The sequence below is a fragment of the Ptychodera flava genome, chromosome 16 (assembly GCF_041260155.1).
Source record: "Ptychodera flava strain L36383 chromosome 16, AS_Pfla_20210202, whole genome shotgun sequence".
In the NCBI taxonomy this organism is placed as follows: domain Eukaryota; kingdom Metazoa; phylum Hemichordata; class Enteropneusta; family Ptychoderidae; genus Ptychodera; species Ptychodera flava.
The window spans coordinates 25,795,531-25,819,869 of record NC_091943.1 but is presented as its reverse complement, the minus strand read 5'-3'; the positions used below and the strand labels follow the sequence as shown (position 1 = coordinate 25,819,869).

At 36.5% G+C, this 24,339-nt stretch overlaps 1 protein-coding gene across 1 annotated transcript; it reads left to right on the top strand.

The window, feature by feature from the left end:
- The first annotated feature begins 11,832 nt into the window (after positions 1 to 11,832).
- On the top strand, positions 11,833 to 23,615 carry LOC139114416 (uncharacterized). The gene is made up of 12 exons (XM_070676138.1): positions 11,833 to 11,971; positions 12,180 to 12,241; positions 13,266 to 13,545; positions 14,977 to 15,041; positions 15,409 to 15,470; positions 16,162 to 16,252; positions 17,845 to 18,170; positions 18,450 to 18,558; positions 18,941 to 19,065; positions 21,101 to 21,329; positions 21,721 to 21,809; positions 22,217 to 23,615. Coding segments are annotated over exons 1-12 (1,497 nt in total). The 5' UTR covers positions 11,833 to 11,969; the 3' UTR covers positions 22,274 to 23,615.
- The last annotated feature ends 724 nt before the right edge of the window (positions 23,616 to 24,339 follow it).

Sequence of the window (24,339 nt, the reverse complement as noted above, 5' to 3'; positions counted from 1 at the left end):
TGTAAATTGAAACCAACCGGTTCATGAATAAATTTCAAAGTTAGACATTCGTTAAAAGTCCATAAAGCAAAGTTTAAAACTGTATTCAGAATTTTAAGCGGTTGCATTACCAGGATATTGGCGGGCATTGAAATAAGAATAAAACAACAGTTATCGAAATTGCAATACAAATTGGGAGCAGAACAACTCTCTGCTGGGAGTAATCGCGGCACCCCAAATAGAATGTTGGATACGATTGATCAAAGAATTTAGCTAGCTATATTAAAGAGTTACATGGATCCACATGGACGCAGGAACCGAGTCTTCAGTCATAGATCTTGACAAATATTTTCGAGCATGCGCTAAACGACAACAATACGCACGGCAGCGTTAGATTTTCCCACATGACTTTATGAAGACAGACGAGTCAAGGATAACTCAACACCTCTTAGTCTGATAATGAAAAGATAACAGAGACTTGCAAAATCACTATTCCGTCATCATACGAGCGAGGTGTTGAAAAAATGTAATGTATTCGGCTTTGCCTTCATTGAACTCAAACTTGCAGAAATTTAAGACCTAATATTACAATACGAAATTCCTGATCACGAACGCTTCCAGCGACCTCTTATCCAGGTAGAAGGCATGTGAAGTAAACAATCATCAGAATATACGCTATCAAAATGCCATGACTGGGAACAAATTCCCCTAATATCAGAAAATAATCCAATACAAAGCGTTATCTTTGAAAGTCAATTGTATCTCAACTTTGTCACGCAAAGGTTGAGAAACTATCTTGAAATAGGACGCTACCTGTCAATTTCAATTATTTGCCGACAATGCTTGGGTTTGACATGTTTACTTCGAAATCTGTGTCTTTCTGTGAACACGCAAGTCGGGTGCTTATTTTGGCTTGCAGTTTTTCTTACTAGAGCTCTACAAACACATTTCCTTACCGTCTATTTACTGTCTGTTCTGTGCTGTTTTGTGTCTATGTTTACAACTATTGTCTTCCGAATTCCGACCTACTGTCATTGGATTATGGATTGGTATGATTGCGATTAGTTTCCTTAATCCTCGCCATAAAAGCATGTGTACAATTATATAATGCAATGACAGACCTTACCGCAAAACGACATATATGGCAACGAGTTAAAATTATTCACAGGTTTTCCTTGATTCATAATAAATCGAAAACACATTAATTCAAAGAGGGTTCGAACATTTTTGTCTCACTATCACCATTCAATAGTGTCATGGCATATTAACATGACTGAAGTCCTATGGGTGAACTTGGATTTCATATTTTGTTATCAGACGATTGTCTCTCATTTTGACAGTTTACTTCAAAAGACGTTCATTTGAAATTGTAAAGTATCATAACAGATAGAGGTTGCAGGTACCAACAGCGTTAGAGGTATGTAACTCTCGCACTTAGATGTCGTTGACATCATCTCTACATGGAACTTCTTTATAATTTCAATCAAGTACAGAACTCCATCACAAAATTTATGGAATTTAGTTAATTTTTGATCGCATTCGAACTCACAACGTATGGCACCCAGTCACCTAGCAAAGACATCATAGTCAAATTTGCTCGGTTGACGTCGTACTTACGAAAGTAAAAAGACATTAAAGTCGTCGAAGGAACAAGAAAATGTCTATCAGAAATATTAGCATGTTTAAAGCTGACGTGTGACGCATTTTAGCTCTACGCTTGATGTTTTAGTCTGAGAGGCAGGTTACAAATCATCTCTGTGCAGACGTTGAATTGAAAACGTTTCCTTTTCATGTCAATTAGATTGATAAAAAAGACATCCCGTCGTTGTACAATCACTCTTTTCTCACCTAATTAAAAATGTTAAACTCTCAGGCAGAATGCGCCCCCAGGAACAGAACATAGGACTCGCACATTTTTACCATACTTTTTGTTAAACAGGCTTGGGTGTTCATTTTCAAACTGATGGAGTGAAATGTTTTTATCGTTTTATTTTTGAAATCTCGAAAATTTATGTTTCCCAACAGAGTTCACACAAGGATGGCGGCCATTTCAAAATTTAAATTTCAGTAATCAATGGGTTATTTGTGTCTCAGGTACCAATATTTTTACAGTTACAACCCCTACCAAATTTTTATTGTCGATTTCGGAAAAAGAATGGTTGCAAGATATTCGAGGTAAATTTAACCAAAAGTGTGGATCTTTCAATCTCGAGGTGCGTAGTATCTTAGACATATCTTAATTACCTTGTTGAACCAGTCGAAATAGCCTTTTGTGTTTATTTTTAACTGATTAAACAGAAGTTCTAGTCACGCGATGTAGGAATTGATGTGAAAGAGAAAGAGAGCTTATCCTCCGAAAGATATTAAATGTCAGTAAATTTCACTAATTGAGGCACTCGTGTAAGTCATTTCCTTTTAAATGACAACAAAGTACGCGCATAGCAATAACCATAATTCCATGGTGGCCTGTCATTTTTGTTTTCAGTGCCATCAATCATTCGAAATCGTGTCTCCTCTATATTGTATCATTCTTTTTTTATCTGTTTACCTTAGAAGGGGAAGGGAAGTACATGCTCTCTTTCAGTTTTCCAGGTGTGCTGTATGCTTAGCAACGCAGACAGAGACAAAACAGTAATTTTGTAAAGATACACGAGATGTTTAAACCCCCTAAGATGTCGCTTACGTTATCGTAGTCATGTGAGTATGATAAATCCCGGAGAAAAGATCATTTTTGAACGTCAAGATATCGACGACTACAACAAATAAACATGACTGTTCACCGACTAAATATTTGCGGGCTTTTTCTTTAAAGTTGGGGAAAATAAAAGCTGAAAGCTAGAGGTTAAAGTGGTTTGTTTAGTTGTAAATGAATTCGAATGAGAGACTCTCTAATCTTTCTCTTCGCTCCGCAAGTCGTGTTCTTGGCAGACCCACTGGTGCAACCTCATTAATTTTTAGAGTGGGTTGACGGAGTTAGTGCAGTGTAATGTGGTGAACTTTGTGACACCTCTCCTTTCGCTGTATTAACAATTTTTCTAGACACATCCACAAGGGTTTCTTCAAATGCTACGTTTGACAGTTCTTCACAATCAGAGACACGCCAACATCATGATTGCGCAACAGCCAATAACGTCCCTACGATGTGAACTACGTTTCCTTATATTATGGTCAGACATCGACGATAGATCACTTCAGAGTGGTTTTAATAATCGACATCAGAAGTGGCGTGAAAGAAAAATTTCATTGCGGGTAATGTTGTTTTCAAACTTGCCGATTTATTATCCCTATTGTAATCACCTGACAGATCTCTCACTCGTTTTCTTCTTATGATAATGATTTTCCAAGTTATTTTCTCAATTTACATTAAAATACATAAGATTACTATGAAAACGATAAAATTATATTGAGAAGTGCCCGTCAGAGCTCTGAAGGATTCTTATTGTACACAAATGAACATATATCAACCTGTTCAAAACAATAGAGTAAGGTTAATGCGATTGTTTGCTGGCTCTGTTTCTGTCGTGACGGTCTCTCTTCATTGCTCTACTTGCATTTTGTCGATGTCATTACTCCCACGACCGTTGCCTACTTTTAGTGCTAATTAGATTTCATTTATTATGAGGGGGTGGACCGGGGCCGATGCCTAATGTATCGAAATATTGATGGCAACCGTATAGTTCCTTCTTTCCGTACTTGAAATCCAGTAAATGGCGAACACTTTGGCTGACTTTTGGCAAGCCTGTCGCTTGAATCACAGTCAATACATTGCGGTTCGATACATGGCAAAGGTCCCCAGTGAGCAGTACGAAGTTCTAATGCTTGGTACAGAGGCGCGCGCTGTGCATCGAACCACAATTCAGTTCTGTGGATAGAAAGGACAGCACATACAATGTAACTCCATGCACATCTGCGGGCAAAGCATTTTGCACAGGCAGTCCTTAACATCTTAGCATGATCTTAGAAAGGTTAGTCGCGCTCAGCTGCAGTGCTGTCGCTCAAGGTTTTGCCTGGTTTTTCCTTGGTTTTGTTTTTGCGCATGTTGCCGTCCTACAAAAATACCCAGGCAAAATGTCAAGGTACAGCACTGCAGCTAAATCGTGCTCAGACATCTTAATCATGGTGTAAAACAGTAGTCGCTGCCACATCTATGGTTTTATGAACTTGTCTCAACACATGTTGAAGTGGCGTATGGACCATTGCATGAGTTACCACTGACTGATGCAGTCACTACCGTTGTCTTGAATATAACATGTTTAACTGTTTATATAAAATATGGGCATCGAGGCAGTAACAACGCGGTTCCCTGGTATTCAACAGCTCAGTATATACATGTGTATCCGTGACTCACTTTAGTGTCACCGTTCAGATACAAATTTGTTCATACCTTCATCGTATCGCGGAAAGGTGGGGCCTTGAAAGGTATCACTGCGAATGACGATTTAATGCATCTTGTGACCACAGACAGTGGAGTGGAAGAACGAAAACATTTAAGATGTTTTTTTTGTAATGAATACAATTAATACTATTAAAAGATCTTGTTTGAATCTCTATCTGAAAGGTTACCAACAATGGTCAAATTTATATGTAACTTTAGTTAAACTTTAACCAGTAAGCATTACCCTCAAAAATTTTGCCCTCCACCCATACGTTTGTAGGGCTAGTTATTTTTGTGGGCTTGACCATTCTTAAAAGTGAATTTCAACGGCCGTAATCCTACCAAATATTTGTTCAAGACACGAAAATATGTTTTACTTGTTTTTTTTTAGTTTTTTCGTTTGCGTAATTACTGATGTAGCTGCCTATAAAGTTGAATAGGATTGCACGCATTGTTTGTGTTTTTAAGTGTCTCGGCCACTTTGTGTGTATGTATATCACCATGCATCGCTGCATCACAGTCCCTCTGTGAACTGTGGCTGCATATTGCAATTCACGTATAGCAAAGTCCCTCTATTTTTTGCACGTTGTGTATTTATTGATGTACTACTGCCCATAAAAGTTGAGTAGGATGACAAACAGTATTTGTATTTGTCAATGTCTCAGCCCCATTGTGTGAATGTAGATCACATAGTGTCGCCGCCTGCTGCAATTGATATATAGGAGGGGACTGTTTATTGCATCCTGCCTTGCATTGTTGTAGCAGCCCGGTGAAATATTCCCTAAAAATGTAGAGGAGCTCCCAAAACGGGACTAAAAACCATTAGAAACATTTGTAATGCTGACAAATAAGTTAACTATGAATCAATAATAATACTGACCGTATAAGCGTCGACTGTACATCCTCAGACGGAATAAAATTTCTTATCTTAACCTCTGGCGCGACACCAAGGGATAAGCCCTGTATGATATTAAGTTATGATCTTTGCTTTTGTTGATAACGTATATACCAAGAGGCTACTTTAAAATGAACATCGGGCGAGTGTCTATCGAAGAATGCACATTATATAATAAAATATAACGCAGACCGTCACTTAAATCTAATTTGATCATGGAGCCGAATTTTCCGCAGAAGTCAAAACAACCAGCACAACAAGTGGTAAGTATACAGAATGTTTACTTCTCTGACTTCCTCATCGAGGGTGACATCGCCAACCAGGAAAAAGTAATGAAATATGTAGGTGAAACAACGAGTTTATAGAAAGACCCTCCTCTCCTAAGCACGCACATTTGTTTTAATCCTTACAGAAAGGGTCAATCCTGAAGAGGACATAAGTGCATCCAATTATAATAGAAGGTGACTTTCTCAGAAATTAGCTGATGGAACAACGTACAGAAAGGCGTTGTCATAAGTGTCTGAACCAGCGAGGCCATTGATCGAGTACTATGCAACCAGAGATATTAACCAGTTTCATCCACTCTCTTCAAGTAGGGTGATTGAAGTATGCAGTTCTTTATACAGCAAATGGAGGCCGCGTTTTTTGCAAGAGACACTTTTGTGAATAGCAACGCGCATGTGCGGAAAATACAAAGACGCTATGTGTTATTATCTAGAAAGTCGTTCTGCATGAGGTTAAACTGGACAATAAATTCAATAAATTAAATTTTAAAAAATCTACGATACCACTTCAAGTACTTAGTAATCTTGTAAATGGCTGAAAGAACTGAACGGGGTTTAACTTTAACCCCTGTGGATGATTTGCGCTGTTAACTAGACTCATGTGTTTGTTTGTTGTTTTTTCTCGTTGATAATATTTTTGTCCGTCAAGATGCAGGCGTAGGTTGTTCTCCTATACGTTTGTGAATCAATAAACAAACTTGAAATGATGCACGATGAAGCTGTAATCTCAAGCAATTTGAGGGACCGGTTGAAATATTTGGGCTCCGGTATTTCACTATCTTACTTTCAATTGTTGAATCATGCAATATGACTATACTTTATGGGCAAACATGCTTGTTTACCAATCGATCTAATTATTTTGCATACCTGTTTAATTTTTATAAATATTAAATGATCGAACGACACTGTATCACTTTTGCTGATTAAATTTATCAAGCGAAACATATTCATTCTTGATAATGACGGCAATAAATTTTTGAGTACCATACCCCGTTCTTCAGAGAGGTTCATCAGTTACTGATAACTCTAACAAAGTATATCACTCTTATTTCCACATTTTTGTCTGCTTGTGGCACAGTTTCCACATTCCACTATTTTTCCTTTTAGTGTAAGAGTTTCAGGACGTCCAACCAACCTATATTTTAGTGTGACAAAGCGATTGCAAGGAAACGTATTACCAAGAATTCCTATTCGAATTATGAAAGGACAGTAAAACTGTTCATTAAAACAAAACTCACATGTTTTAAGCGCCACACATTAAATTGTTTTCGCCATGTTGATTTATGTTAAATTTTGATAAAATACTGATAATGTAACGTTTACTTTAGTCAGCTTCTGATTCATACGCAGCCAGAATTTGTTTTATTTTTATATAGACATGACTTTTATGACTGACTAAATGCTAAATGAGCAAAAAACCTCACAATTTATGAGCTGGTGTAAACAGTTTTACAATAAATATTTGAACAATGGCCCCTCTCTGTAATTTCCGTTGAGGTTTAATTAATTTTATGACGAACAATTGAAACGAGCACTTAATGAAGTGTTCGATATAACTGTTGATCGCATTCTGCACGAATAGAAGAGATGGCGGAGGATAATCATATTGCGATACATTCATGTTTCGCCAAATTAAGTGTCCTGTTCGGCCTTTTTCTTGTGGTCATATATGTCGAAGAATCAGGTAAGATATTTCGAATACCCTTACGTACCTTTCTACATTGATCACACAACATATGTTTGTGATTGTTTCAGTTCAACATTCATCAAAACAGAGAATATGAATATTCACAATAGTACAGGTCAATCTACGGCATCAATACGATTTCTGTGCATTTAAAACGCATTGTCACCCAAAGATTTCATTCGTAATTATACAGAAGATATCAAATACATTTAAACGTTCGCGCCTTGTGCTTATGAAACCGAAGATTTAATTACTCATTCGTTGAAAAGATAACAAATAAAGAAAAAAACGATGAACAGACAGCCACAGCAACTTGAAACATCTCAGGGCTGTCTCACTTACGTTGTACTGTTTGATCGGTAATGCACAATAACAATCTATTTAGTTTTCGAGCAGGTGCAATCCCCTTTTGTATTAACCATTCAAACACATAATATATTAACTGTGTAGCGATGGCCTTTTGTTTCACGAAAACATCGACAATCCACTATTATTTTCACCCTAGTGTAATGTATTCATCTTAAAATTTCACTCGGGCTTTCGTCGCGATTACCCTGAGCTCCAAATTCATGTCACATTTCAGTCGTGCACAATTGCAGATTTACACTTATTACGCACCTACTTGCACATGGCTCATAACACACGCTAACTTTGTATCAAATCGCGTGACTATTTCATGAAACAATCGTCTTAAAACTATTGTCAGATTTAAATAAGTTTTCGGTATTCTTTATCATTTACCGTCACGTGTAAAAGCTTAATTTACAAGTCTTTCAAGAGAATAGGGTTGGTTCGTTAATACAGCAACATACCTTTGAATGAGGATAGTGACTCACGTTTTCGTGCCTTTCCCCATCAAATCAGCATGACCAAGGGGTTTGAAAGACTCTTTGTATCAATATGAATAAAGTATGTATTAGAAATATATGACGTTTGTCCCATAAAGTGATCCATGCAGCCATTTTGTACCACGGTTTTGCAACCAAGCAGTGCAAAATACAAGCGAATTTACATTTTATGATAGCCTAATGAAGACGTTTTCCACCGGTAATCCGACGGAGTTTATCTGATGCCGTTATGTTAGATCATCTTTGTAATCACCAGTACGTTATGTGTAGTCCAGTCTGTAAGTCTGTGGCTGATTGTATACTTTAGTAAACTGGTCCCTATTAATGCCAGGCTGAGCGTTAAGCATTTCCTTTGGATTCATCGGGTGTTCGTTTTGTTTAATCAAGAACGTTTGTTGCATACATAAGACTATCTTTTCTGTCGTTAAAAAGTCTTGCAAAATGGTCTTTTTCTGCACTTTTGCGGCGGTTTCACCTTTGATGGGACAATCTTGCTCAGTGTGGTCTACCTTAGATTCGAACTCGAAATTTTGGAAGTCCTCAGAAATATTACTGATTCGAACATGACTGAGGACTGTAGATATTACACCGGTGATACTTGCAAACACAACATGCGCACACAATCTTGTAAACTTTCGCGGAGCAGAGATGTGTCTTTTGTATTTGACAAAATATTATATAATTGAATGTATCCAGTTACCACAGGCTCGCTCACCTGCAAAAAAATCAGATATTATCCATTGAATGAACAAAGCATGCTAAACAATAGAGCAGATTTAGAGCAAAAGATCAACAGACCAGTCTGTTGTTAACTTCTCTATTTAACAAAATGTTTACATAAAAGAACACGACGTATTTATCATTTATCCATCAATTTCTAAGTTGTCCACACCTACTGGGCTTTGGGGTCCTGTTATTATTGCTTGATCTCTTCTTCTTCTTCTTTTTCAGTCATTGTTGTTCATTTTCTACAGTTTCCATTTTTACTCCTTAATCTTTAATTAGTGATCATCAGATCTGACCTTGTTCTCTGATTTCAATTCTTGCTTTCTTTTTATTGTTCTTCTTCTTCTTCTCCTCCTTGAGAAAAGCTGGACCTATTTCAATAAAATACATTTTCAATGAACCTTTTTTCACAGTGACTGTGTTAGTTTTTCAAATTCTGTTGATATCTCTCTTGTTAATCAGTTTGTCGGTGCTGACATTACCGAAATAGGTGATCTTGTTGACCTTGTGCATAAACACCGCCACTCCCCAAGCCACTTTAAAAACTTGGTTTCTTTTGGATATAATTTTATCAAATAGGAAAATAGGAAGTAGAGTTGATTTCATTCATTCTCGCCGTCGTATTTCGCATTCATTCGAACTTATCTGTAAGAGTAGTGATGACGATATTATTTTGAATTGTCCTCTTGATTATGTATAATTTTCTCGGGAATATTAAAAATCAAGATATAGTTTGGAGAACTCTTCTTTCTCTTCTGGAAAATGTTATGCCTATGTGTACTTCGTGCTATCTCAGTCCAGTTCCGAACAAGAGGGTGATCTCCAATGGCGTTTACTCCACGGTGACTTTTATGTTCAATTCTTGGTATAGTTCATCCTCTTGTATTTTCTGCAGTTCCAGAGATGACCTTTTACACATTTTAAGAATGTCCTCGTCTCTCTGCCACAGTTTTCTTGGTGACGATTGTAATATTTTACATTGGTGGTTTGTTTTAAGCCAACCCTTCGATAAATCGTACATGGACAATAACACTTTTGCACTTTACCCCACGTGAAAAGAAGAAGAAACGTGCTAATTGATCATGACCCAGAACCAGTAATATGGTTGTTTTTATATTTAACAGGCGACTTCGTTCTCGGATTTTAGATGTATACAATTCCGTCACGCACAATTCAAACATTAGTGTTTTCAAAAACATTTGGTGTGTTAATGACATCATTGCTTCTGTAGGAAGTAGCGGAACAATTACTGTCGATTCAAATTTGTTGTGATTACACTTTCTTTTTGTCGACGCTTAATTCGTCATGGGAATAGCCAGTACTTGAGAAGACACTTTGCCGGCATGTCCCTTCTCATAGGCAGTTAGGCGGCAATATCTGTAAGATATCAAGTGTTTTTAGTTTTTAATTTTTTTTCAAATAACTTTGGCTTACTTCTCGTTTTACTTACTTCGCATTTTGTTTTGCTTTCTCCCATTCATTGGAAAATTTCTATACAACTCGCATCTTGCCTTCTCATACAGACGAAAATTGTGCTTTATTTCGGATAGCGCTGGCTTTTTATCATCATGTCGTTGTGGAATGGCTACCTTTTTGCTTATTTCATCAGTCATCTCCCCTGTCTCTTCATGGCTTTAGTGTCATAGTAATTTTGAACTTTTTCAGTCATTTCTATTCTATTCCTACAGTGTCCAGCCTTGTTCAAGTTCCAGAAAAGCACAATATTTTCAAGCTTTTGCTCACTCCCCTCCTTAGCCAAAGTGAATATGAATATGGTTGCTCCAGGTAGCAAACAAAAATAGTTTCTTCCTGACAACCATGGCCAAGCCTTAGCTACGGCAAGACTATCATGTCTTTCTAGCCAAATTGAACTTGATAAAGACTTCTCCACTTACAAAACAGCTTAAAAATCAGCTGTATCGTTCTTAATTTAGCAACAACAACCACGACCACAGCAACGTGCAAATAGATGTGAAATTTGCAAATTATTCTCTGTACAGTGTACACTTGTCGAAACTACCGGAATTGAAGAATTCATTGCAACGATAACTTCTCCAATACGCAGCAGCAAAACTGTGTGTTTCGGGGCGAAATTAAAAATGCTCCACATAGAATAAACAGCTTACATATCTGCCAATCATCCCTAGCAGCAGTAACCACGCCAACAGCAACAGGCAATTAGTATTTCAAGCAAAAGTTTCAATTATGCAGTGTTCTCATGTCATCGATTCAGTCAAATATTGACTGACTTCCTGAACAAATTAATCCTCTACAACGCATCTAGCAATAAAGAAACAAATTCTCAGACTGGTTTTCACAAAAGTAAATATGATTAAAGCTGTGCCGCTTAAATATCACCATATCTTCTCGAGCAAATCATGACCACGCTCATAGTAAGAAAAAGAATGAAAGAATGCGTTATTGTCAAAGTGAAGTTTGTCAAAGATTTTTTACTTATACAAAATAATTGAAACATCCCCCTAGCCAATGACAACTACCAACAATCAAATACTATCATTTTAATTGTAGCGAAACAGTGCAGTGTGCCGGAGTGAACGACACCAACAAACTTTAACAAACTGGCTGAAACTACCGCAACCATGGTCTACGCAACAGTCCAAAGTGATGTTTTGCTGCCAAAGTAATAAGATGGTTGAGGTATTCAAACAATGGAGATGTACCGCATATTCCCTAGAGCCAAGTCAATAACAACAAGCGAATGCATTGCGGTGAATGTTCAAAAATTATCGAATGCACAGAATGTACATGTTAGAGCCACTACCAAACTTTGAATATATGACTCAAGCGATCATTAGAGAAGCTTAGACTTCGATTACGCTAGCACTGCTGCAGCGATAATTTATTTATTTGTTTGGGATTTTTGTAATCTTTTTACAGACTCAGTGAATATCGTTAAGTTTTCCGGGTCAAACCAATCAGTAGCACTGGAATTGTGCAAGCGGTTCCAATTACGATTGGTAAAAGATGATAGTGCGGAAAAACACCAACGTATCCTTGATGCCTTGGAAGAACAACATGCAGCCGATTATAATTTCTGGATAGATGCTAGCTTAACGACGAACAAAAGTGTTGTGATGACAAGCGATGGGGAAGTGCTGACGTTTAAACCCTTCAAAGAAACTTTCCGAAAGACAATGGCGACTGTCTCTATCTCATGTAAGGTCCAACACTGCCCTTTTGAACTTTGCGTTGTTGTTGAAATCGCTTTTCATGACTCCTGAGAAGGTTTAAGATAATATCAAATCGGTATGTCATATATACAACAGATTTAGTTCTGTGTTAGAGCATACTTCAAATTACAAATATACATGAAATGCTGGTAGGGAATGCCTTCTAATGCCACCTTTTGCTCAATAAATTACAGGAAAGGTGAATGGAAAGACATTTCATGCAGTAAAACGAGGAACCTCATGTGCGAAACCGCAGGTACGCCCAAGAATTACCTATCATGTCTGTAATTGCACCTCTTACCTCTGAATGTATCGCTAGGGTTTTGTTAAGTTCACTGTCTAGTGATGCAACAGTTAGATCAACATATTAAACGGATACCGAACAACAGCATACACCCGATATGGAGACTTCTTTTCAACGAATGTTGCATACTGCACTAGATTGCTCATTGCAAATAGTACATTTGTCCATTACAAATACAATCGAGCAATGTCTTCATTTTCTTTGGAAATTCCTTTAATATCCAACATCAATTCATAGGTAATGAACGAATGTTGCTGCACCTCATTATTGCAAAGGAGATCTATCTGACCTAGCCATGTCTCAGCGCTTACAATTGATGCGAAAATGTTGAGTTCAAATACAGTATTCTGTGCTCAATCGAACAACACCTCGACATACAGATTGAACTACAGATTTTGGCACTTATGTATTTATACCTTACCATGAAGCAACCAGTGCGTAAAATGATACAGCAAACCCCTATTTCTTATCTCAAGATTAGGCCTTTTGATGTAGTCTGAGTTTTACTGGTGTCAGCTTTCTGTAATGACTTCCTGATAGACTAGAGTAATTAATCTCCCATGTCAGTAACGCATGGTCAAATCTGATTCGAATTTGTGCCTCAGTGGTAACTAAAACACCTTACAAAAAGCTTTGAAAAACGAATCTTTGAGCACAGAATATAATCTTTTACATGATTTATATCAAAAATAGTGGCGGTTAAGGGGTGCTCAGTATGATTACGACATTTTATCTTACCTTGAGGCTAAACTCAACACCATGTACTGGCCAATGTTTACAATATTTAAAAAAAACACATTATACAAACAGAGATTTAAACTCCTGCAAGCTCGAGTTTTCAATAGCAACTTGAAACTCGGGTTTTTGTTTTAATGGGGTGGTTGCCTGATGCTAGCGCTTTACTTTATTATTTAAAGGATGTTATCAAACTTAAAACAAAAACGCCATTTGAAAATAATTGTCATTGTCCTTTCAGACTCTTCTAACATTATTACGCTGGGTCCGAAAACTAAGTCGGGGGCTTTCGAAATCTGCCAAAATTTTGGTTTAACTTTACTGACTGATGAATCTGAAGCAAAGCATCAGATGGTAATACAGTTTGTTGCTAGCAGACAAGACGGTCGTACTACGGTGTCGTGGCTTGATGCGAGTATATCTGATAAGAAAGAAGTGGTGAACAGCGATGGCCTGGCTTTGACACATACAACCTTTGCCCCTAACCAGACACTTGAAAGTGGTCTATGCATATACCTATCGTAAGTACAAAACCCGAGTTTATTTTAAAACTTTTCCTTGTCCGTGTTTGACTTTTATTATAAATGGTCAAATCTGATCGATGTTTTGTGGACCGCTTAAAGTCATGCCGATTGCAGAATTGAGAACAGTTCATAGAACAATATCCTTAATTCTTGTTAGGTTTATTGGAAAGTATTGTAATTTTGACAAAAATATTGCACTTTGTTTGATGCTCTTCAAGTTAATATTTTAAAAAGTCAAATCTTTTCTTTGACTTTGACATATGTTCGCTAAATTCGATCAATGCAAAAGACATAATGATGTTTTTTATCAAGTTGAACAATGCGTACATCATTCCTAATACAGATTATTTTAGGATAAATTTTCAAACATTTACATTTCTTGCATTTACACCATTACAATATTCAACATTAAACTTAAAAAGTTTGTTGAGATATTCGTCTTTTCTTTCCCAGAATATGTCTGTCACATTATTAAAAATGAACGAAGTTTATCGATAAAGTGTACAAGTAATGGTAAAAATAATTTACCCGATTTTTTCATCCATTTTCCAATTTCTGTTATACATGTTAATTTTATTCCTTCAATTTTCTGCTTAGTAATAGTTCGTGCCGAGACATGAACCATACACAGTATTTGCCAATTTAAACACTTTCGTTCCTTGAGTAATTTCTTTCATAATTGATCTCACAAAAAAATTGGAGCTCTCAGATTGCAACTGATAGGATACATGCATCACTCCTAAAAAGACAACTTTGCCACAATATTTGGCCAGTAGTCCACTATGACAGTTTCTCTTATATGTCATTAAGTCTTCGTCTCGATCGCCTAACTTTTTGTAACGATCTTTTCATTACTTTTTCCATGATAAAAAGAATACTTTATCCATTTTGCAAGCCATGTCAGTCAGATGTCCGAGTGTCGACGTCGAAACCTGATTTTAGCCCCCGTCACATAATCCAAAAATCGAACAACATATAACGATTGCATTGTCAAAGGAGAACAAAGGACAGAAACACCTCATGATCTTAGACCACACCTTAGATAATTCCGAACCCTAGCTTTTTCGAGCCGGGGTTTTGATATTGATATTATTTATCACACTGCATTATGCTCGCCAAATGCTAATCAATTTAGTACAGGCTCCGACTACCGACCATGTTACACAATCATATGTGAGAGTCCGTAGTCAAAATGATAATGCGTCAATTTTTTGACATATTGGCGTACATTGCTGTAAAGGCTGGAAACATTATCATTATGTACTTCTTTACGTAATAGACATAGTAAGATTGGTGATATGAGCAAAAGATAAGCTTACCCATACATGCATCGTTATCAACAAATGTTCAGATGTTTAGGGTGCGTCGAATGGGTCTCCTCTGGTGAGATAAAATTGAATTAACCACATTGTCTTGTAATTTCTACAGAACTGAAGTAAATTGTGACTGGGTCGTCGAACATTGTGACAGCATAAGATATTACTTATGTGAAGGTAACACTGTGCAAAAACTATCTTCTGCGAGGTGAAAACACCTTTGTAACGATAACATTCTTCAAAGAGTAGCCATTTATTTTCTTCCAAATAAACCTTTACGTATGATACCTTTTTCAAGAAGGAAACGCTGATATCGCATCTTCGTATTTAATCAGAACAATGATACCAAGCCATAATCTACAACATAGTCATAAATTTAATAGTGACAAGCTCGATATGACAAACACAAACAGCAGAACAAAGATAGACGACAAACAAGTCTAAGTATAAACCATCATTTCCACAAACGTTTCAAAGTATGGCAGGGTCAACATATATTTTTGCCTTAAGTACTGTTTTATTTCTTCATCGCTTTAACGATTAGGAAAGGACGATGCGGCTATGCTTCATGAAGTCCTTGAAAGTATAAATGGATCCTCGTCATCGGTAAAGTTCACCTTTTAGATACAGTGTACATCCATTAAATAAGTCTATGGGGATTTCCTATGTTAGTCCCAGATAGATTATTTACCAAGGCAACTGGTTTCAACTGCACTATACATATTACAGAAATTTGCCGGTTATTATTTAAGCAATAAAGCACACCAAGCAACGGTAAACCACTAGATTTTGACCAGTCGACTTTATTCATCAGTTAAGAATTAGCTTAGATATGGATCTCTAACTTTGTCATAAGCTAGCAAGTCGGAAGACGAACAATCCATATCTGAAGTATAAATGAAATCTTCCGTTTGCATTCACTCGAGGGGTATCTTTTTACACTGCTGCAGTAATGTACCGTCGTACCGTTAGTTCATTGAGTGACTTCATGCAAATATTTCGTGTTGTCTTGAAGTCACAAAAGGTCAAAATAGAGCGACTTTGTCCCTTTAAGTACTCATTCGTACGTGTAAAGCTCATGTAATAAACAAATCTCGAGTCTATCCACGACAATTTGGTTTCGATACTTATCATATTCAATGTAACCATCGCGACTGAAGTTTGAATATGATCAAATAAGGCGTATTATGGCTTAAGGCTTGAAACATTCGTACGATCGTATAATTACAAAACAAAGTCATTTGCGTGCGCTTTGTGTCAATTAAAAAAAAATCTTCTTTTTGTTTCCTATAATTAGAACATCGATATCATCAATGGTTTACTCAACTTTACGAGCAAGTTGTCGGGAGTAGAGGTTAACCTAAGAGACAGCGTGGTTCTAGCACAAGGTTTGTATCTAGTGTTTACTTATTGTAGCGGATAAGACATTGATTAAATGTACAGATCATATTTATGGTTAGTCACACTTTTCTCACACATCAAGCCAACAACTCATTGATTAATCAGTAACTATTATGCACAGAAACAATCTTTCATGTCATATAGACTTGTTCATCAGTTCATCCATTCATTTGATCATTCGTTTCTCCATAGACTCACCCTGTATTCACTCTTCTCTTCATCTACTCGACATACAAACCACCAAATCACATATATCTTCCATACGGCCATTCATCCACCCACCTATCCATCCATACCCGAACCTCTATGTTCCAGTCTATGTTTTTCCAAATGCCAACATTACTGTCTCAAAAATGATGTATCTACGTAATTGCAACTAATTTCTGAACACGAAAGCACATTTATATGTTTCTGGCGCCTTACTAATTTTGACAATAAAACCTCTACTATATCTATATCTAACAATTAATTGCTGCTCATGTTCAGAGTCTTTATACGCACTTGAAACATACTATATCATGTTGTGAGGCAATATAATTTATAACGCTAAAAAAGTGTGGTGTCTTGTCCGCGACGAAAGTTTCATCTAGAAAAGCATCAGACACAAATGCCATAATTTTAAATTACTGACCTTTGCGTGAAACATATCGTGGAACCGCTGAGAGGGCTACAGGGTGAACCTACGAACAAATGCAATCGGTATAAGCAATAAATGCAACAGACTAAACAATGTAATCTCTGTCGACGTTTAATGAGTCTGGTTGAAAGAATAAACATTCCTCTCAATCATCAGTCTGAGAAAGCGAAGGTTCAAAATTCACTGCATTGTGTGACGTAAAATGGTTCGAACATTTTAGCCTAATTGATGTCGATTACGTCGCAGCATGCTGGTTCGTGTAGTCGGGGAATGATGAAGTCTAATGAAGTCTTATGAAGTCTTATGACACCGCTTGTCATTCTCAGTTAATCGTGAAATGAGTGAAAGATATCGAAATGACAAACACTCGAGAAAATAATCTGCTCTGTCACGTTGATTACGTAAGCGTAGTGTTTTGGACGAGTTGCTAGGCAACGCCTAGCAAATTTACAATGCCCTGCCCTGAACCGAGACCATATTAAACTTTCATTCCAATATAGAAATTGATTCATGGCTTGTTTTGTTATAGCGCTGATAATATTGTACAGAATGGAACACAATTCTTTTCAAGAAGTAATTATTTAAATTGTTCGTGGCGCAATTAACAAGCATGTCGGCATGCATAGCTACCCACTTTCTCAATTACACAAATTGCCCAATTAATTCATTTGCATTTTCCGATCATCAACAATCTAATTTAATTTTAATAAATGAGACTACCACAAAAGTAATATCGATTTAAGTCGAGTCGTTTGCACAACAAACCAGCAATATGCATCTCAAGACATTATTGGAATTGATTGCGGGAAAGTTTCCAAATGTTGTTATACATAGTCTAAGGCGTTGATGTGGAAAGAGAACAATTGAATAGTTAAAACTGTTTAAATTGCGGCTTTGGCAGCAATTTTGTTTAATTTCTTTTTCCATCCTGAAATAAACCAGCCCTGATTGACATTATTCAGTCCGCTACCGAGTCATTTGCCGATGGCCAAGATGAGATGTCTTTTATTTATGAGAAGACACAGGCCTTCACGGAGACCGTTGTGGCAGTAACAGAACAGGTAGCGATGTTTGTCCTCGATAGGACCCCCGTGGGAAGTGGTAGTATTGTTGTCAACGCTTCTTCACTTGTGTTACATCTTGAAAAGGACTCCATTGAAAATATATGCGACAGTACTACAATGATAAGTGATGCCTCCAGTGTCCTGCTACCACCTGCTGAAAGTGTTCTACCCGGGTTGCCGGCAGACTCAATTGGATCCAGAATAGTAAAAACAGATAGTAGTTTTTGTGTCAGTCAAATTTCCTTCAAGTATGTCCAATAGCCTGCTTAGAACTCGATGCCATGTGATTCAATAAAGCACATCACCATTCATTACTGTTTATGTCTCTTCACTTTCCGAACATTCAGAGTAAGACAGTCATATTTTCTACAGTTATTCGCTGCATCTCGTACATCTCCAAAATGTGCAAAACTTTAGTCTACAACCAACTGTCCACAATTATCTGGTTATGCTATTATCTACCCGGTATTACTGTCATTCCAGATACTTCAGTTAAGTGGTCACCACCATCAGCTTAAAAACATGACACATCGATTTACCACTGACATTTTGACGTTATGGTTAAAGGATGACAGTGGTAGAGATTTCAAAGGTAAGATTGATATCTAAGATTATATGATGAAACATTAGTTTTGGTTTTATAATTGAAAATCAGCAGGAAATTGACTGGCGAATGCACTTGACTTTAGGTAGTTGAAACTTACCATGGAAAAAAGATGGCTGTACTTTTGTTATCTGGCTATTATTAAGTCTTCTCACTAGTAACGTTGATTTTCTCATTCACAGTGATGAAGAGGTTTTGTTCTCGCAAAAAGTGTCAGTAACGACATACTTTCTTATATTTTGCGTGATGAAAGATCGATTTTAACATCGTTTGGTAAAGGTTTGTCCTGTTTCCATTTCGTGTCAATCGTCATCTAGAGTAAACTAGAGCAACCACATTTAATATTCTGTGTACGTTCTTTTTATCTCAGTACAAAATACACCGGAGGATATTGGCGTATGGCTTGGTAATTATCAACCGCCATTAAACGAAACCGTCATCGTGGGACAGTACATCGAATCCGATTCCATGACGCACTATCTATGCGAGGTGCAGGTAAAATAATTAATAATTTTTGTTTCTTTTCCGAACAGACAGACAGAAAAATATATATGTAATATATGTGCATATAATAGCACAGATTACTTCAAGTACAAAGTAACATTATCTGTTAAATAAGGGACCGTCTCAGATTGTCGCAGAATTTCAAGAAACGAAATTCCTTCGTTTAGATCGTAACCCCCTCCCTCTAAACGAAACTTCAAAAGTGCGAAATGTTAATGTCTGCCTGAGAGTACAACGTTGCATTTTGCTATAGCTACTAAAGACGTATTCCCCTTGCCACATTACAATTAAAGTAATCGATCAGATTTGAGTACTACCGCATAAAAGTTTCATTTTATTTTACTTCCCCTTTTTATCATCTCGTGTGCTCTTTTTTGTCTTTGTGAACACGCAATTTGTAATTGGTAGGGGCGGTAAAAAAGCAGGTTTCATCGCTTGCAATTTCAAAATTGTATAGTTACACATGTGGGTTGTAGTTTGCGAGTCGCCGTTGTCATTTCCGCTCATTTCAACTGCCTTTCGTTTCCTTCTTCTCTCATGCTGTTGGTCCAGCTGTCGTTCTCAAAAGTGGACGAGAATTTCGTGTCGTTCCTGGTCTGCGCGCGAGTAGAACACATATTTACAACCACGTTGACATCGCTTCACTGGCAAGTCGCGTTCGATGATAGAAGGACACGTCTAGTCAAGTTAACAGGCCGCTCCTTTACTCAAATCCCATTGGCAGGTTCTCTCAATAAAAGTCATGTAAGGGCCGGTGTGAACTTTGCTAACTTTGCTAACTTTGCTAACATAATGGCGTAGAAACTTCAGTTTCCAGGGCTTGTACCGGTTTAGCTCTGCAGTGAGTACAACTGAACCTGATGGGCCCCCCGCACTGCGTGTTTCATTAGAAACAAATACTCGTTATTCAAATCAACAAACCGAGGCTTGATCTGCAATGCCCACTTGCAAATGCAGTAACATCCGAGTAATCGTCATATGGTTCAGGCGATTTACCGATACACGCATATCCCTCACTTATTACAGGAAACCCTGTCCAGTTTTTGCCGTTCAAGCATGCATTGACTGTTTTGATCGCGTTGTCGAAGACACTTGCTTCCTTACAGTGACTTTGAGCTTCGTTTAAATCAGCCTGTTTACACGTTGTTTTTTCTTCAGGTAGACATAATAGGTAGAGTCACTCCGACGATAAACTTCGACAAGGGGGCCCAGGCATGCTCAATCATATTAAAACGACTATAACCAGATGCATAACAAGTGAGAATAAAGACATCTAGTGGTTAGAAGAGACGCTTATAAATAGCACATTTTAAAAATTGATACTTTTTGTCTTTGTATAATTTGATGAATGAAAGGTTTAGGATACAATGTTACTATCGGTAAATTGTGTTTTGGGCACAAACGAGATGGAAACAGTTACAAATTTGTTGGCACGAGTGTGCAGTTTTTCTTTCATTTAAAATAAACACACGAAAACTTGTGATCACAAAATAAAAGTGCGAAAGTGAAGTTCACTAATTGAATGGAGGTCAAACCCCTTCCCCCCATCTAAACGAATGAATTTCGCTTTTTGAACTTCTGCGACAATCTGAAACGGTCCCTAACATAACCGGCAGTGGGACACAGTGTCCACTTATTAACAATTCCTGGCTGGAACACTATATATAGTTAATTAGTTTAACAATACAAAATCCAAGCTACCGGGACCGCGTCACAATGCTTTACTTTCAGGCAATTGTAACTGTATACCGTATCTGACTCCGATGAGAGCTTAGTCGGACTACAACCGAGTGCAATGTTTTAGTTAATTTCAATCACAACTTCGAAAGTACGTATATATAAGCCTCAAGCAAAACAAAGGCCATCGGCAGTAACAGATATTATTTGCAGACTACACCTATTGAACACAGTCGATTTATATATATATATATATATATATATATATATATATATATATATATATATATATATATTGATAGATAGATGGATAGATCATAGATAATTATATGTTTTGTTTGCCTTCCAGATTTCAAGAACTTATCACGCCATTCAGATATTATTGGAAGGATCAGCACCAGTCAATGAGAACACCACAGCCTATGTTTCTTTCAAACTGCCTAACAACTCTAGTGCCCATAACGATTCAAAGTTTTCAGTCGACGTGGCTTTCAAAGGGAATATGGCAAACATATTTGTACCAGAAGACAATGTCACACATACAGGAAGCTATTATGTGGACTTTGATCTGTTGCACGGTGAGTCAAAATCTATTTCTTTTGATATGCCGTGGAGGTTAATTGTCAAATGAAAGTTACTGAAGTGTATGAACGTATGGTGTAGTATCAAATGGACAAATGTTATGCCGTCCATTAATCATTAAAGAAGTCATCGATTTCGTGTTTCCTGATCCGTAAGGAAAGCGTTGACTTAGTGTTTCTCGATCCATATACTTCGATTGTAGAGGAAATAAATATCCAATGTAAATCAGATAAGACTGTGAAACAGCCGACTTCAAAAGCATTGAGAAATTGTTTTTGTGCTAAGTGCTGACACGAATACATTATGACACACAACACGCTCCAAAAATTGAACATGGGTTCATTGCTCAAAATATTCATTGAAGTGCTTATTCATCATCACCCTCAGGCCGTGAAATCAGTTTCAAATTGACAACAACACAACACAGATGTGGATATTCTGTCGACAGTACAAGGACTTGGGAAAGTGGATGCAAGGTAAAAAGACAGAGTCATGATTTTAATTCCTCTTTTTAAGAATGGTAAAAGATAATGCAAAATAAATTTGTCCTTCTTCCTACATATACTCTAGAATGAGATAATCAATTACATAAAATAGTAGACTCATTAAGTTTTTGACTTAATTTTCATCAATAATACCAAAACTTAGGTTTTCTACCCCGAATATGTATCTTCATACTTTGAGTAAACTGGTGTTGCGATACTAAACTCTAGATTTTCTGCTCTTTGAAAATAGTATGAGTTTTCATGTTATCTATGATGAGAAATGTTGCATTGAAAATAGTGTGTTGGTTAAGTTTAACGCCACCTTAATGTGATGCACATTCACGATTCTTTCATTTGCAAATTGAAAATGACTGATATTCAGTACGACATTGTTACAGGTGTCACCGAAATCCACCGTCAATGCTACCTTGTGCCTGTGTAATCAGCTGACGTAATCTTAAGCAAGTGAAGTAATGGCGGAAAATTCGTACAATCACCGGGGGAAGCCGTGACAAGTTTTGCACTTATCAACGTTGCTTAGAGACTAATGCTGACGACCACAAGACAAATTTTCGTCACAAATGACTAAGTAACTGATAAGTCAAGAATAGTTCAGAGTTTTACTGCAATGTCAGCCCCTGTCATGAAATCGATAATAGTAGCGAATGAAACTAATAAATTGTGTGTGGCCTAAATTACAAAATATTCGCCATAAAGTGACCATTATTTTAATAGAATATGAAATTTTCTGGTTGTCAAGGTTTTTTTCAATCGTATCGTCAACGTTTCACTTACCATATATTTATCAGTCTTTTCCTATACATATCCTACTATTATTTGTAATGCAAACGGAGTGTCAATATATACAGTGATCTCTAAGAAAAGATAAATGCGACTTCAAATGTAAGAAACCATCATTGTAATTTGTATTTTCGGAAATGCTATTTAGCCCGTGTTTGGACGTTTGCGACAACTCGAATTCGAAAGCGTCAATCAAACATATGTAGACCTTTAGTTACTCTAAGATGTCCTTCGCATGATATCTAGTGGAAGTGAAATTTTTGTTCTTATTCGTTAGTTGTTAAAAATCAGCCTCTTATTTACAATCTCTAAGTTAACTAACTTGACTAATAGTATCGAAAACTAGATGTGTTCAGTCTAAGAGACAGGATAAAAATCGCTAGCCTTTCTTTGTGTTTACATTGTTATTTAGCTATAGCTAATTTGAAGTATCTTGATGAATTTTTTAACCTTAAAATATATTGACGAAGTAAAGTATGAAAACCCTCGTATGTAGCAAATTATTTTAAATTTAAATAATGTATATTTGGTAACTTAGTGTATATTGTTTTTGAATTTTAACGTTTTATGAAAATATAGCAATTTTAATTGTTCTACAATAGATCTATACTTGTAGTTTGATAAATAAAACATGAATTAAATCACGCACTGAAATCATCAAGTTTAGCACGTTTAATACCGTCAAGTAATACATATTTGGCAATATAGCTGAATTTTAGGTACTGGATTCATGTGTTACGTTACACCCGTCAAAACTTTGATGAGTGACGTTTCTGATTTTCGTTGATTACATATTTCTTCTTCTTATACCTTCCGATTAGATTAACACAAGGTTGCGATATTTTTTATTGTTATAAGCATAATATGGTTGTCGTTACATTTTTACATTGATACCAAATGTTCAGACTTGGTGCAATTGAAACTTGAAGTCCTATTTTTCCCTTTGTTTGTAATATAATTTAAATCTAATAAAGCTTGAATCAAGTATTGTTTTTGGAAGTCTTGTTTTATGGGCTGGAAATCGAGTATTATAAAGATATTACAATTATGATATCGATATCCAAAAGTAACGTGTTACCTCACCAGTGAAAGTTTGTCGTAGCTGAAATCACTCTTTCCCTAAAAATGACCAAGAATCACTTGTTACACATTGTAAAATTCAAGTAACATTCATTACGTAAAAGTAAAACACATTACGTAAAGCTGTTAATATTTTACCTACAAGTTTAAGATAATGACTGTCATTAAAACAGTCTGAAGTTTTTTCTGATGCACCCTTCAAATACCAAATAATATTTATGCAGACACGACCGTCAGATTTGTATCCCTCGTTATATCAATGCTCTGAATCTAGTAATGTGTTGCAGCTTTATTTTCTTTAAATTTATGAAACAAGGTGAGCTTTGTCTTTTTATGTGTTTGTATTGAACACATTTTTCTACCATTTGCCTTTATGTTAAATAAATGTAATTTTGATGAGTGATATGTTCAACAGCAAAATGTAAATGTATCGGCGATAATGTAAGACCACTTTTAATAAATATTCGCTAAACGTAGTGTTAAGCATGCTATTTAAATACGCTTGGCACATATGATGCCACCAACGTTTCATGTAGGTCGTTGAAACAGATCCTTGTTTTTGTCAAGACATTAAAATTACATGTATTAAATAATATTATTGTTCACACTATTAATTCACGCGTTTATGTTTTCTACATGA